We start from the raw sequence: 16,707 nt of genomic DNA on the forward strand, positions 1-16,707 counted from the left end.
TAGTTTTGAACTGCATTCATGCAAAGCTACTCTAGTCCAGTCCAATAGCAGTCCACGGGAGCACAGCACGTTAAACTGTGATGAGTCCTGAGCAGTTTGTCCAAACCCTGGACTCTTACTGTGTAACTATGAAATTTATTAATTATATTTAGAAACACGAGTTGCATTCACGGATAAACTGCGTGGTCTTTGCATTTTCATTAGCTCAGTTGCTAAATGCACAGTCACACTTTATTTTATGTTTTATTTCAGTTTAATTTTTTCTTTTGCTTCTAAATCTGCAGTAAACCAAAAGAAAAGAAAGAGTAAGAAGCCTTGTAAAGGAAACTAAAGACAAGAAACTAAACTAGACCGAAGCTGAAGCTGAAACAAAGATGTGAGAATTATCAGGAGAAGAGTCTCAATGAATGAATCTGAACCACGGCAGCATCTATTTTAGATTCTGGTCACGTTCTGCTTTACTCACCTCGTCTCTTAAACCTGCGTCTCCGAATAAAGTAGACGGTGATGATGATGAGGATGAAGAGAAGAGGAGCACTCATTCCTAACTGGAAACCAGTTTGTTTGACTGGAAACAAACATAAACATAAATATCATTTAAACATTTTATCTACAGAACAGGGGCCCGTTCTTCGTACCTCGCTAAGTAAGTTAGCCGGATTTGATTGTTGACGATTTCGCGTGATCTTGGATCGTTCGGTTCTCCGAAGCTCATCCGGGACTTGCTGTCATAGCAACAGATCCGTAAGCGTAAACCTGCTCGGGAGCAGGTTTACTTTATGTAAACAGGATTAGATCGCCGCCACTCAGGTATGTCCGCTGCATTTATACGAAGCAACAGCGATATTTCTCCACTGTTTCTCCATAAATAAATATTATCAATGTAACTAAAGATAATGCAGCATTTGATTCTTTTATTGATTTCATACAGATACATACAGGTCATTTCCTAAAAAAAGGGAAATGTACTATTAATCATTCTATTTCATGTATTTGATTATTTCAGATGTAATTCACATTTTAGAGTAGTAATAAAAATTACTTCGTGTAATCAAGATGAGAGACCACGGCTATAAAAGCGAAGGTGGATTTGGGAAGTCTGTCGCAGCCATGTCCTGTCCGTTTGTACGCGAGCAAGGAAGGTGCAAGATTGATAAGGAGAGTTTACAGAATTTAGCGTATATTGCGGGATAGACGGGATATATATATATAGATATATATATATATATATATATATATATATATATATCTATATATATCTATATATATATATATATATATCTATATATATATATATATAGATATATATAGATATATATATATCAACTTACTGTGCATGCTTCAGTCACCCCTTGCATGGGAACAGGTAAAAGTGATGGAGTGTTATGTAAAACTACACACAAAAAAACCCACAATGTCAATAAATGTCACAGTACAAAAAGGGGTGTGACGAGGGGGTGCAGGACCACCACCTGTCTTTATTTGCTCTGCCCTTTTCTTGGTTGCTGTTATAAACAAACAAACAGATTATTTCAGGGTCTCTTGTCATAGACTAAAAGCAATATAAGTGATAAATATTACCATTCTGTAGAATATTCTTATATTTCACTTTTACTTGTTCCCATGTTCTAGTGGGTCCTGTTGTGGCTCTAATGTGAAAGAGGATATGATGTAATATAATATAATAAATTACTTACGAGTTTAATTTGTCAGCAACTTTCTGCCAGCCCTCTCTCCTTGCTTTTGCAGCCTTTGCAGTGTTCCCCTGCGTTTTAATTAAACTCTGAAACTCCTGATATCCCTCAATCAAGAGTTCTTGGTCTGCTGCCGAAAAATACTGAGCGCGCTCCTTCGCCATCTTCGCCGACCAATCACAGGGTTGCCGATCAATGTTTCTACTATCGATGCGTAGCCCCTTTTAAGCCACCCAGTGATCTCAGATTACTTCATCCAGCTGTACTAATCGTCAACAACAGGTGTGTTCGGAGAACCGGATTAGCGAGCTCAAAGTTAGCGCGATGATTTGATCTTGGATGTAGTAAGCGAGGTACGAAGAACGGGCCCCAGAACTGACAGATGTTTGTAAGCTTGTGTACACGTGAACGACACTCTGACCTTAGTTTGTTTGTTTAAAACGTACATAATGGAGTTTCTGTTGTTGTTGACTGCTGAATTCTAGTTAATGTAGCCCTTGTTGTTATTGTTGTTGTTGTTGTTGTTGTCGGTGTTGTTGTCGGTGTTGTTCTTGTTGGTGTTGTTGTTGGTGGTGTTGTTGTTGGTGGTGTTGTTGTTGTTGTTGTTGTTGTCGGTGTTGTTGTCGGTGTTGTTCTTGTTGGTGTTGTTGTTGTTGGTGTTGTTGTTGTTGGTGTTGTTGTTGGTGTTGTTGTTGTTGTTGTTGGTGGTGTTCTAGCAGATGCTGTCATTGTAGTAGTAGTTGTTGTTGGGGGTCTTCGTGATGTAGAAGTTGTTGTTGTTGTTGTTGTAGTTGTGGTTGTCTTCTTACCTTGAGTATACAACAGACAAAATAGTTACATGAGAATTGATTAACAGATTTGACTGTTTACTTCTATTGTTTGGCTGCTTTGTCACTCATTATCCTTCCTGTACCTGTACCTGACCACGTTCAGAGGAATGCTCTTTGTTAAGTCACTTATCACTGAATCATCTATGAATCAGTCAAGTATAAAAACAAGTGTCCTAACTCAGGGAATGAACCAGTGTTGTGTCTACACATATCAGGCAATTAAACAGAAAATCCATTTTAAATTGTATTTTTAGGCAATTTGTTAATATTTAGTTTTAAATTCAATTTTATTTAGTAGATAGTGTCTAATCACAACAATAGTTGCCTTAAGGCATCTTTTATATTGTAAGATAGACTCTGACAATAATACAGAGAAAGCGAGAGACTCCAAGCATTTGGGAACAGGAAGTGGGAACAGGAAGAAAAGAGCAGCTCTCTGTCATCTCTGAGGACCTTCAGCAATAGTTCTCCAGGCTTCCTGAAGGACATTCAAAGCTCTTCGTTGGATGTTTCTGCCTGTTGTTCTCTGTCATTATGATCCCACACTGCGTCAGTCATGCTGAGGTCCGGCTCTGATAGAGTTCCCCTGTGTGTTTCTATCCATTTCTGCTTTCACTGCACTGTCAGTGCATTTGGGATCATTGTCATTGAAGCCAGGTAACACACACCAATTAGTTAAACTGCAGGAATGTCTTAAAGACATAAAGACCTGGATGGCCGCTAACTTTCTGCTTCTTAATTCAGATCAAACTGAGGTTATTGTACTCGGCCCTGAAAATCTTAGAAATATGGTATCTAAGCAGATTCTTACTCTGGATGGCATTACCTTGGCCTCCAGTAACACTGTGAGGAACCTTGGAGTCATTTTTGACCAGGACATGTCCTTCAACGCACATATTAAACAAATATGTAAGACTGCTTTCTTCCATTTGCGCAACATCTCTAAAATTAGAAATATCCTGTCTCAGAGTGATGCTGAAAAACTAGTTCATGCATTTATTACTTCCAGGCTGGACTACTGTAATTCATTATTATCAGGATGTCCTAAAAACTCGCTGAAAAGCCTTCAGTTAATCCAAAATGCTGCAGCAAGAGTCCTGACAGGGACTAGAAAGAGAGAGCATATTTCTCCTGTTTTGGCTTCCCTTCATTGGCTTCCTGTTAAATCCAGAATTGAATTCAAAATCCTGCTCCTCACATACAAGGTCTTAAATAATCAGGCCCCATCTTATCTTAATGACCTTGTAGTACCATATCACCCTATTAGAGCACTTCGCTCTCGCTCTGCAGGCCTACTTGTTGTTCCTAGAGTATTTAAAAGTAGAATGGGAGGCAGAGCCTTCAGTTTTCAGGCCCCTCTTCTGTGGAACCAGCTTCCAGTTTGGATTCAGGAGACAGACACTATCTCCTCCCTGAGCCTGAGGGGGTCATATGATTGTTGGGTTTTCTCTGTATCTATTATTGTACGATCTACTGTACAATATAAAGCACCTTGAGGCGACTGTTGTTGTGATTTGTTGCTATATAATTAAAATTGAATTGAATTGTCGTGCTGGAAAATGTCACTGTTGCCAATCAGATGCTTTCCAGATGATTGTGCATGGTGGACCAAAATCTTTACTGTGTTCATAATTTCATCAGTTCTGATTAGAGCTCCAGCTCCACCTCACTCAGTGGTGTTAGAGCTCTTGCAGAGCCTCCACCATGTTTAATAGATGACTGCAGAAACTCACTACAGGACGTCTCTCCTACTGACAATTATTTGAACCACACATTTAGTTTCATCCTCACACTTCTTCTTCTGTCAGTTTCCTCAGATTTTTTTGGATACCCTGCCACCATGCTGAGATATTCCAAGATTCCTGTTCTTGTTGGTGTTATATTTGGCATATTTTACAGATTCAATTAAAGAAATGAGAACAAATCTTGTGTTTTTACAACAGGCTGCTAGTACAGGCTACCCTACATGTTTATATACATCACTCTGCATTTAGTCAGTAGTTATTATTAATCTCTGGCTCTCTTTCTTTGTCCTGTCTTCCATCACATCCAACTGGTCACTGCAGATGGCCGCCCCTCCCTGTACCGGGTTCTGCTCGGGGTTTCTTCCTGTTCCCTCCGCCATCTCGGCCACCCTCTGGGCCAGCTCCTCCCTCTGGCTCGGTTGTGGGCCAGCCATGCTGCGTCCCGGGTTTCAGCACCAGTGTGGCGTGAATAAGGCTCGGCGGGACCACAGGTTGTTATTGAGAGCCATTTTTGTTCATTCCATGGCTGCAGCTCTCTGCTGGCAGCACATCACACCGCCACACACAACCCCTGAGTCCCCGTGTTTTAACACGGCGAGCGTGATCGCAGATGCTGTGCAGGTGCGTCCACATGGCACCACAGACCACGCCCCACCACAAACACGAAAGGCAGTTACCAAACATATTCACTTTCAAGCTCGTTAGAACTGTACAAACTCTGCTTTTGCCTTTTATACTTTATTGCTTTAGATGGCAGTGAGCCCTGGTGCGAGTTTTGATTTGGAGATCATGGAGATGACAAAAAGACAGGAGATGTAACATCTTAATGTATGACTTCTCTGATGTCATCTGTATCTCATGTAATAACTCAAATGGAAATATTTACTGGTCCAGTTTCAGATTTTTTTTATTTATAAAAGAAAGTAATGGTGAATTCTCCCTACAGCGCCCTTCTTTCTATAATAAATATAATTCCATTGTCATCATTTCTAACTTTGAATCTTGAAGTAAAAATTTGATTGGTCACCAGTGAACTGTTGGAGTCTTTACTGTCAGTGCGTCACAAAGCTGTTGTTGGACAGGAGCAGCAGACTGCTATTATCATACTGAGCTGTGTCCTGGCATCTTTCTTAAAACCTCAAACCACTTGCATGCAGAGCGTGTTGCACTCGGCTTCTCTGACAGCAACGAGTTTTATATCAGCCCAGAGTTAATCTTGGCCTACATCCCACGTGTGGGACTAATAAAGGTTATCTTATCTTATCTCTGCACCGACCACCTGTTACATCTGCATTTACTGGCAGATCCCCATGTACTAAATAGACATGAAGAAGTTAGAAAATTAAGAACAAGGAGGGAGGAAGGGTGGGGGACGTAAACGAGAATGAACAGCTTGCAGAACTGGGGGAACCTATCTAGACGACAACTGGAAGTAGCATGTTTGGAGCCGTGGTCCTGCTCCTGAAATTCCGATACATAATCTCCAATACAAAGCTGTTGTTGAACAGGAACAGCAGACTGTCATTACTGTACTCAGCTGTTTATTGGCATCTTGCTCAGAACCTCAAACCGCTTGTGTGCAGAGCGTGTGGTCTTTAATAGCAGCTAGTTTCATATACACCCAGAGTTAAACCTGGCCTAACTTTGTCAGAGTGTACAACACTCTGTGAGACAGAAAGCAAACTTCTAGTTTTTCTTCAGTCTCACTCTTTTCAATCGTTACTTTAAATATTCAGATTCATACAGCACTGTTTCTGGGTCAGTTTGTATTAAAAACATCATAATAACCCAGAGATCCACCTTTCCTCTTCCACAGCAGCCTGTCAGTGTGCTTCCTGTGGTTGTTTCACTTGTGACAACCACACTGGGGACACAAGTGGAGCTGATGGTCTCAGTCAGGCTAACACTTCCCTCAGTTTGCAGTCTTTATGCTAAGCTAAGCTAACGGTCTGCAGACTGTAGCTTCATGTTTGACGGTCAGAGCAGAATCAGCCTGCTGATTGAATTATTTTATACCTGCATGATAATTTGGGTTCATGTGTCTCACCTCTGTCAGATCTCTGTGCTTTGGTCACATTCAGATAAACAGCTGGTTTTCCATCACAGTAGTACAGTCCAGAGTCAGCAGGCTCAGCTTCTCTTATTGTTAATGTTTTGTCTTTATGGGAAAAATGATTTCTTCCATAATTTATTTCTCCAGTGTCTCGTCTCCATGTTGGAACAGCTGATCCTCCAACATCACCAGGACATTTCAGTGAGACGCTGTCTCTCTCTTCAACAGTGCGTCTTATTGTTCCTGTGAATAATAAATGAATGTGTGACTAAAAACCAGGATTGAGCTTGTAAAATGGACAATTATTGGATTTTCTCGTGTTCATTATGAAATCAGGGGCCAAAACAAACAAAGAAACAAAAAAATAAAAACAAACAATATCAAAAAAGTAAAAGCAAATAGCTAATTTAAGAAATGTGATAAATTAACCTATTGAGACCTGAGGGATGTACTCAGATTACGGGGTTAGCAGGTATGTTGAGCCCAAAGCTCGGGTATTCAAAGTCACCAGGGTAACTGGAACATGTAACCTGGTTTTGTTACAGTTTCAGTGTAAAACTGTGAGTTACTGACACATTTATCATTTAAAATAATTTGTCCCAACATGCAAACTGTGATGCATCGACACAACGATGTGCTTGAGTTTAGTTGGTGATACAGAGAATGGACAGTTTTATTATTGGTCTTAATTATCTGCCAAGTCTCTACTACACAACTGCTATTAGAGTTAACAGAAGAAAGGTTACAAAACTGGATCATCCTGTTTGCACACTGTTAATTAGAGAGAATATTAACATTTATTTAATTATTTTTGTCATTTACATGCAGTCTTCGTTGGGCTTTAATGCCGTGTCAGACCCAAAGCCAATGAATGGCTTTTTAAAATGTTTTAAATAATCACATCCCAAAAATCAAATGACCCCCTGTGAGTAACGGCGACAGTGGGGAGGAAAAAATCCCTTTAACAGGAAAAAACCTCCGGCAGAAACAGGGCTCGGGAAGGGGGAGGGGTGGGGCCATCTGCTGCGACCATTTGGGAGTAAACACATCGAGAGTGAAGAATGCATCATGGGAATCCCCGGCAGCCTACATCTATTGCAGCATAACTAAGGGAGCATTCAGGGTCACCTGGTCCAGCCCTAACTATATGCTTTAGCAAAAAGGAAAGTTTTAAGCCTAATCTTGAAAGTAGAGATAGTGTCTGTCTCCTGAATCCAAACTGGAAGCTGGTTCCACAGAAGAGGGGCCTGAAAACTGAAGGCTCTGCCTCCCATTCTACTTTTAAATACTCTAGGAACAACAAGTAGGCCTGCAGTGTGAGAGCGAAGTGCTCTAATAGGGTGATATGGTACTACAAGGTCATTAAGATAAGATGGGGCCTGATTATTTAAGACCTTGTATGTGAGGAGCAGGATTTTGAATTCTGGATTTAACAGGAAGCCAATGAAGGGAAGCCAATACAGGAGAAATATGCTCTCTCTTTCTAGTCCCTGTCAGGACTCTTGCTGCAGCATTTTGGATTAGCTGAAGGCTTTTCAGGGAGTTTTTAGGACTTCCTGATTACAGTAGTCCAGCCTGGAAGTAATAAATGCATGAACTAGTTTTTCAGCATCACTCTGAGACAGGATATTTCTAATTTTAGAGATGTTGCGCAAATGGAAGAAAGCGGTCTTACATATTTGTTTAATATGTGCGTTGAAGGGTCAAGGTAATGCCATCCAGAGTAAGAAGTAAGAGTAAGATACCATATTTCTAAGATTTTCAGGGCTGAGTAAAAAAACCTCAGTTTGATCTGAATTAAGGAGCAGAAAGTTAGCGGTCAGGTTAAACAACCTAACCTCTAATCTGAGATGAGCTCCAGCTTCTTGATAAAGCCCTATTGGCTGGAAAAGCAGATTAATGGACGCCTCTGTTGCCTTGTTTGCAGCACTATTGTTGGCATTTGCTGTTGTAATATTTACCGTGTTTATGGTTTAATACTGTGTCTGACTGAATCACAGTAGGCTGCATAATTGTTCCATTTTCTGTGAAAGACCACATTAACCGTCCAACGTGTTCCACCTCTGATCATGTTCCATTAGGATCAAAACTAAAGTGCCGACAACAGCAACAATCCCCACATCCACATTTATATCACACATTTGTGTTGTTGCTCTATTGTTACAGCACACAGAGAAACTTGATAACCACGTTGGTAATACCGGCCGATCACTGCACAATAACCCAAACTAAAATGCTTCAGTGTGATCATATCAGCTGAAGTTCAGATACACTGTGGTTTGAGTTTACAGAGAGCAGAAATAATACTTTTTTTTTATTATGTAGCTGTTCACAGCTGCTCACTGGTTACTGCAGTATGTGATGTTTACACATGAAGGACATTACAGTTATTATTTTATATAAAATGCAAACGCAGCATTTATTAACACACTGAAGTTTGAGGGGTTTTTAAAATCAGAGATGATTTTTAAAGAGAAAACAGGTTAAAGCTGATAAAGTTTGATGTTACCTGATGGGATCACTGTCAGCTCCTCAGCTGGGTAACTATTACAGAAGTATCTGCCAGAGTCTGAGACAGAAGCTCTGAGGATGATCAGCGATCGATCAGCCTGTGAACTGTATCGTTTCTGTGGATCATTGATGTGTTTTATGTTTCTGTCTCCATCAACAGTAAGTATGTCAGCTCTGCTTCCTCCACTCTCTCTGCTCCACCTCACTTTACCCTGCAGATAGTAAGGACAGCGCACAGTGACCTGCGTCCCCTCTGTAACTACTTCACGGGTTAAACCTGCAAAACAAAAACATTTTTAAAATCATGTCTCAGACTCACTGAGTACACGTTAACATCACATGACTCTGTGTTTCATGAAAGTAACCTGAGTGTTACTCTGTCAATAAAAGTTCAATAAAATTCAACTTTGAGCATCACGCGATCATCCTGACAGAAGGAAGTTAGAAGATAACTGACAGGATGTTAGAAAACAGCAGGATATTTGCTGACCTATGAATGTTTCCTGATTGTACATTCTTCAAGCTTTAGTCTGAAAATTATTATTTCTTTATCTTATTATAAATCAATCAGTAAAAAGCTGAACTTCAGGTCAAAAATCACTGTTTTTCATTAATGTTGTTTTCAAAACAGTTCGTCTAAACTGACAAACAGAGAATTTCATTATTGAAACTTTTCTTCCGGAAGATGAAACGTGAAGTTTGAACTACATTCAGACCATTACTCGACTTCCTGTGATCGTGTGTCTGCTTCACACTTTAAACTCACTTTCTATAATCTTGTGAAATCCCTGTAACTACAGACACCAACACAAACGCACATGTGTGAAAACTATAAAGTAAATCAGATATTAATGCAAAGTGTCCCACCTGGTGTGACATGACAGCTCAGAGTGCAGGCTAACAGGCAGCAGTAGATGTTCACCCACATCCTGACAGGCTGAAGTGTCTGAACTCACAGTGACCACAGTTTGTGTTTGAACAGAGGACAGGAAGTCAGCGTCTCTGTGAACACGCCTGCTCTTCTGTTTCTGAGGTTCTGTGGTCAGAGAACAAACGCCTTCTCTCTTTATTCTGATCTGTTACACTTGTTTCAAATCCAGTGACTGTAACTAAACTTACCGACTGCTGTTATAACTCAGACACACAGATACATGATGGTCACATGTGGCAGGAGACGAGCTGCAGGGCAGGAAAAGCTGGATCGTTCAGTGTGTGCTGGCACAGATGCAACAGAGAAACAGTTTGGTCCAATCACTAACTTTGATAATAGCAGATACCAGGTGAGCTGGTTCAATGCCTCCCCACCCTGCCTGTGTCAGTGTCACAACAACTTTTTTTTTATTGTTTTTTGTTTTTAATGTATTAGACAGAGACATGTTTCATGCATCAGCAGAGGAAGACAAATATAAATGAGTGTCATTGATGAACTGAAGTGATGCTGCGTCCAGTTTAAGATAAAAAGTAAAATGAAGAGAGCTCCTGGAATCAAAGCAGAGCCACTCCTCCTCCACTTTGAAAGGAACCAATAGATGCTTTGGGCATCTGAGGCCTCGTAGCTGAGGTGCTCCAAGTGTGTCTGCAGGAGAGCGAGTCCTCGGTGAAGACACTGACAGCTGCTGATTTATGATCAGTGGAAACTGAGAGGCTGACAGGAAGTTGATAACTGATCTCTGATCAGTAGAAGTGCTCTGTCTCTATCACTTCCTACCAATCAGCTATCAGCAGCTAAATCAGTCGCTCATTTGCTCACAGACAGACTCTCAAAAGAGCTGAGTGACGTGGTTCCTGTCACCTTTGTGTCCATCAAACAGAATTTTCCGAGATCATAATTAATGTTAGAGTCACACAGCTCATATCTCTGTGTGGAGGAACAGTCATGGAAGGTTAATAAGAGGAGCTGGGAAAAGAAAAAGTTTCAACCTGAGATGAAACTTTCTGAACGTCCAGGATAAAAACATGGAGGCTCTGCATGAGTTAGACTCTGAAAGGCACAACAGAAAAACAGTGCTGAGGTTAAAGTGAAGGTAACAGAAATAATCATGTGATGACAGCAGAGTTGAGTTTGTCAGTGTGAGAAAGCAGAAGTGATAAAAACAGTGCAGCAGCTCAGTCGCCCACCTCTGTTCAATTCAATTTTATTTATACAGCACCAAATCACAACAGCAGTCGTCTCAAGGCGCTTTATATTGTACAGTAGACCCTTCAATAATACATACAGAGAAAAACCCAACAATCATATGACCCCCTATGAGCAAGCACTTTGGCAACAGTGGGAAGGAAAAACTCCCTTTTAATAGGAAGAAGCCTCCGGCAGAACCAGGCTCAGGGAGGGGCGGGGCCATCTGCTGTGATTGGTTGGGGTGAGACCGGTCGCAGCAGATAGGGTTTACATCTAAAAAAACACAAAGGGCATCACTGGGGATTATTTTGAACTGAGAATCATGCAAAGCTGTTCTAAAAGAGTCCAGGAATAAGTGGAGCGTTATTAGTGAGTGTTTGTATTTTTGGTGGCGACTCAGTGCACGCAGTGATGTGTTAGTCGTGCTCTGCAGCGAGTGAATTTTCTGTATGGCATCACCACACGGCTCATTACCCCCTCCATCAAAGTCTGATCACCTTCTGCACAGGAGAAACTCGAGTGACACGACACAGCTTTACCCCAGGAAACACAGACTGTATATAAAAAATGGACATAAGATTCAGGCGTGAAACATGAAGCCAGTGTGGAAGCGTTTAAAGCAGGGGGTTAATGCACTGATTGAAGGTGAAAAACAGGTGCTGCTGGATGCCCTGAGACCCCGCCCACCACTGCAGAGCCTTGTTAGTGACGTGGAGGATGGTGGGACACAGTCCATGGAGTTTTTCACAGTTTGTCCCTTTGGTCACTGAAAAGTTTACTTCTAACTGAAACTGAAAGAGAGCGGCAGCTGCTGCACAGAGGAAGTGAGAAAATAGCACCGTCACCGTCGTCTATCTTCGTCTCAACACAGAGACCTCGGCTGGTGTCGCATACACAGATATAGATACGTGAGAAAGGGCCAAACTGTGATGATGACAGTGTGAGGAAGATGGAAACTTGTGGTTCTTCTCAGAGCTGCAGGAAAATAGAAACATTTCACTTTTACAGCTCACGACCAAAGACTCTCCACTCGGTTACAGTGTGGAAACTGAAACACACGTTTGTGCTTTTTAAAGCCTAGTTTTATAATTCAAAGTCTTTCTATTACTTTTATAAGTATAAGCACTTCCTTTTTATCAGTTTCAGTGTCAGTCTGTCGACATCGGTGCTCCTCCGTCTGTGCTGCAGGCTGTGTCTGGTGGACAGTGGGTGGACAGTGAGTCCACGGTGAAGACACTGACAGCTGCTGATCTGTGATCAGTGGAAACTGAGATTTCTAACTGATAACTGATCTCTGTCTGTCTCACTTCCTACCAATCAGCTATCAGCAGCTAAATCATTCTCTTCAGCACAGACATAGATCCGTTATTAACTTTTCTATTCGCTTGTTTTTACTCATGGCTCCTGTAATGGTTGTTTTGGACTCTTATTCTTTGTTTTGTTCATTAAATGATTTGTGATGCATTTACTGCTGCAGTTATACAACTGATACCTTTATTTGTGGAGGTAAAGCCAGTGAAGGTTACAAAGAAGAACTGAGGGAGTATAACGAGCTGCAGACAGCATCGCAGTTTAAAAATGTTAAAACTCAGGTGTCTCAGTGATTATCAGGTTAAAAGGTTTAGTTTTAGCCTACAATATTACAGAGGAACCCCAACATTCAAACAGTGTGGATGATGAATGAGCTTTTAACAGGAAGAGGCGTCCAACAGAACTGGGCTCAGGGAGGGACCTCCATCAGCTGTGATTGGCTGGAGCGGGAGAGGAAAGAAAAGAAAGGAGGAGCCACTTTCATTAACATCTGCCTGGTTGTTAGTGCTGTTGCCTCACAACAACAAGGTCCTCAGTTCGACCTCACCATCAGGCCGGGCCTTTCTGTGCGCCAACCAGAACCAGAAGTATGTTTAAGTAACAGTAATAACTGTAACATGCAGTCTGTGGGGACCAACTCACATCTGGAGACAGCCTCCGGTGGAAACTGGAGGAACTGCAGCTTTTACTCCAGCTGATGTTGATGCTTGGTTACAGTCAGCACTACATTTGACCTCTGACCTTTCCTTCAAGGTCAGTAGATTGAGCTGAAGGTCAAAGTGTTATAATGAGATGCATAGCTATTTAAAACTGCTTGTTTCTGCTGTTGTTTGTATCGACAACATATGGACATGTAGAGATTCTTCAAGGTCAAAACTTGGATAAAATGTTTTTCATCTTTAAAACAGTTTAAAATTCTGCCTCCCTTTTTTGAATTGGCATAATTTAGGAAACGATACTGGTATATGTAAATATCACATTATAGTTTGCCACCAAATACCATGTCACACATCTGACCTCTGACCTCACTTTTACTTTTCACTTGTACAGTTCTTCAAAGTTACTCCCAAAATGCAGTTTCACCTGCTGGGCCCACTTCCTCATTTTAGGCTTGACTGGGTTTTTAGTAGATAAAGACAGACGGCTTTAACATGAACTGAGCTGCGGTTTGGGGAAGGCCTCAGAGGGGATTGGCGACAGCTCCCGGGCCTGGCAGATCCCCTAAAAACAGTAGTGACTCTGCGTTATGAAGGCCAAAGACCTCTGATGTAAGAATTCAATTTTCAGATAATTTTTACAGCACCCAATCACAACAACCGGTGCCTCAAGCAATGTTCCCTCTAAGCTGCGCGAGTGTACAATTGCGCAATGCTGGCACGGTCTCTGTGCAGAAAAAATCTGCGTTGCGCATGTAACCCAGGTCATTGTTTGAGTATGGGATTTCTGATTATTTGGTAGTCACTGCGTGTAGCCACTCCCTAGTCCAGCTACAGAGTTTTTCTTCCATTTGTCCGATGAGGCGCATGCTGCTCTCGTGCCCTCTGCGAGCTGGAAATTCGGGTGCAGTAGACATTTGAGTTGCTGTAAATAGTTTTAAAACCCTTTATATGTGAAGCTAATGTTTTAATATGTTGTTAGAAAAAGGAGTCTTGTAGCGGTACGAGCGTGAAGCTGAGCTGAATTCGACAGCCATTCGCCATTACGTGAACCCCTCTGGTGAGTTAGCTTGCAGCTCATGTTCGCATTACATGTTTTTTCCTTATCATACTGCAGCGAGATGTCAAATCTACCACTGTCATGTTTGTTAAGAAGGAGGGTAAATATTGTATAACATGTGTTATTAGCTGGCTATTAGCAAGCTAACTGTTAAGCGAGCTGGCTAATGTCCTAAAATGGCGGCCGACACGAGGTCAGTTACAGAGTTATTATGTTATGCCTAAAAGAACAGCATTGATAAGCATTGTTAACAGCATTTATGTTCTGTTATACTTTTATCTTGACAAGCCTATATTATTATGGTAAGACTGTTAAATAAGCCATTAGTGACATGGACACTGAGTCAGTGATACTGAGGCTTATGAACATTTTTGGTTAATTTTTCTGCACACTTGTGTGTAGGCTGGTTTGTTTGCCCTTTTGATACCCTGGATCCTACTGGATGAACTGCCTTATGGAAGCCCTCATCTGATGACTCCGCTGAATCGTCCTGGCCGGTAGATGGTCGTTGCTGCGGGTGGATGCTTCTGCTTGCTGGATGCTATTATTGGATGCTACACCGTTCCAACAGAGCGGTAGGAACAATTCAAAGGGCCCCAACGATGCACTTTACTTTTCCCTGAGCTCAGGTGGTTTTCTTTTGGCCAAAGAACCTTAAAGCATACATATTTGCATTTATTTTTTTTTCCTGAGTGGAAAGACATTAAAAAAAGAGTATAATTTTGAAATTGTGTTTAATAAATGTGTTTATGTCAAGTGAGTGTGGTGTCCATTGTGTGCTGGAAGCCTTACTGTTCCTGTGGTGGAGCAGCTACTACCAATCTCCTTTACGAAACTAGCCTCTGATGGGATACAGATATTTGGGACACATTTGAATTCTTGTAACCTATTTCTAGAGAAGCTGTGATTCTGGGCCTAGACATCGGGGTGATATTGATGACACCGACACCTAGTGAACTGCCCAAGGTCAACAGTCCTGATTTCAAAGCATTCAAGCATTGGCGTAAGTACAGATTGCGTTACAAGCACAAAAAAATATTCTAACCTGAATTGAAATTAATGTAAATACGTTAACAATTCTGTTTTGCAACGTTAGTCAGTAAGTGACTGGCTGCTCCCGTATGGGATTAGAACGATTCCACCTTATCCCATAGTTAGGGCGGGGTCACTTCCTTTTTAACTCTTATGCTACGTTCCTGTACCCCTAGACTGGGGCGTAACAGTATGACTTAAAGCACTTATGGTATGTCTTGAACTAGCTGTGTGCAGGCAGGAATTGGACCCAAACGCAAACTCAAGAGAAACAGAACTTAAACTCAAAATGCAACTTTATTTACAGAGCGGCAAAAGGGCGATACAAAACTTAACTGGGAAATATTAAAGCTTGCTCACGAGGAAACACAGGGAGACACACACAACTTGGAGGAAGGACATGACAGAGAACTGAGGGAGACGCAGACATAAATACACTGAAGGATAATGAGGGACGTTGGAGCACACAGGGAACACAGCTGATACTGATAATCTTAACGAGACAGGGCAGGAGGAAACACAACGTGACGCACACTGACGTCTGTTAGCAAAACTACACACTGAACACAGGACGTGACACTGCCAAAGTAAAACAGCAAACACTAAGACACAGACTAATTAATGCACCATGACACAGTTGGGGAAACTAGAAGGACTGTGAAAACAACGAGAGGAGACACACATGACGGGCTGGGAGAATGTACATGAAGCCAACACAGACAGGAGAGTGTTAAGGGTCCGAAATTGAGGACGAGAGTAAAACAATGATAGTCCAGAAAAGGCCGTTCAAACAATTGATTTTAATGAATACACGCAGCGTGGGGAGATGTAAACTGGAAACCATCAGTTGTAAATCCCCAACCAAAAATACACTTCAGATTGCTTTTATAACATCAGGGTATTATGACGCCCCCTCATGCGTTTACAAGCACATAATTTGCATGTACAGAACATTATTTGGCTCTTCTACAGACACTGATCAATCTTAAGAGATAACTGCAGAGACAGGAGTTCCCCTTTCTGGCATCCATCCAAATATGGTGGTGAGGTCCCCATGGACTTGTCCTCCTCTTTGCGTCACCTGTTGCTAGGCAAACTCAAATGCAACAAGAAGCTGACTACATTCAGGCCTTTGCTCAGCCACTATTTTACTGTAACAAAATACTCAGCATATAAGCTTTTAAGATTATAGATTTAACTCAACGATTTAAAGTGGTTATAACTGCACCTGTAATAAATATGTTAATATTTGATTATGATAACCCCTGTAATACAAATTATAACATAATGCCAGCAACTTCAATAAACACTTGAATAAAATGATAATTAATGCAATGATAAAGATGATGGTTATGTAAAATAATCCCTGTAATTCCACAATTCCCTCTCTTGACGTCTTCCAAAGACGTCACATTCCCAGGTCCACTACCTTCGCTCTGACCCTCTCTAGTCGTCCCCTGACTCAGCAAACCAGACAATAACCTCACGACATCTAGGTGGTCCAGTAATAAAACGCCAGCTCCCACTTGAAAACACTTCATGCTTAAGTGGTCTCTGCTCCTTTCCTGGGTCCCTCTCTAGTGGAAATCTAGTGGAATGGACCCTCGTCATCAATCACTAAGTAAACTAAATTGGCGCAGGTCTCAAATAAGAAGCAGAAGACACTTGGGCCCTCCCTCAGGCCTGCTACTAGATT

At 41.4% G+C, this 16,707-nt stretch overlaps 1 protein-coding gene and 1 long non-coding RNA gene across 3 annotated transcripts; one reads left to right on the plus strand and one right to left on the minus strand.

Moving 5' to 3' along the window:
- Window positions 1-544: 544 nt before the first annotated feature.
- LOC109200262 (uncharacterized) lies at window positions 545-9,865 on the minus strand. Its single transcript, XM_019355760.1, has 5 exons — window positions 9,701-9,865; window positions 8,832-9,110; window positions 6,317-6,565; window positions 2,418-2,503; window positions 545-568 (listed from the first exon to the last, which is right to left on the minus strand). The coding sequence occupies exons 1-5, from the start codon at window positions 9,759-9,761 to the stop codon at window positions 545-547; spliced, it is 699 nt and encodes a 232-aa protein (XP_019211305.1). The 5' UTR covers window positions 9,762-9,865.
- A 3,907-nt stretch (window positions 9,866-13,772) lies between these two features.
- LOC112843597 (uncharacterized) lies at window positions 13,773-14,660 on the plus strand. Of its 2 annotated transcripts, none has more exons than XR_003216044.1 (3): window positions 13,773-13,823; window positions 13,908-13,979; window positions 14,382-14,660. It is a non-coding gene; the product is annotated as an uncharacterized LOC112843597 (long non-coding RNA). The 2 variants fall into 2 exon arrangements; XR_003216045.1 differs by having other exon boundaries at window positions 13,911-13,979.
- The last annotated feature ends 2,047 nt before the right edge of the window (window positions 14,661-16,707 follow it).

Source organism: Oreochromis niloticus, linkage group LG22 (genome assembly GCF_001858045.2).
Source record: "Oreochromis niloticus isolate F11D_XX linkage group LG22, O_niloticus_UMD_NMBU, whole genome shotgun sequence".
Taxonomy (NCBI): domain Eukaryota; kingdom Metazoa; phylum Chordata; class Actinopteri; order Cichliformes; family Cichlidae; genus Oreochromis; species Oreochromis niloticus.

Coding starts and splice junctions, on each gene's coding strand:
- LOC109200262 (XM_019355760.1), bottom strand. CDS start 9,761: ATGTGGGTGAACATCTACTGCTGCCTGTTAGCCTGCACTCTGAGCTGT. Junction 6,566..8,831: donor GCTGACAGTGATCCCATCAG/GTAACATCAAAC, acceptor TATTATTCACAG/GAACAATAAGACGCACTGTT. Junction 2,504..6,316: donor AGCACAGAGATCTGACAGAG/GTGAGACACATG, acceptor TGTATACTCAAG/GTAAGAAGACAACCACAACT.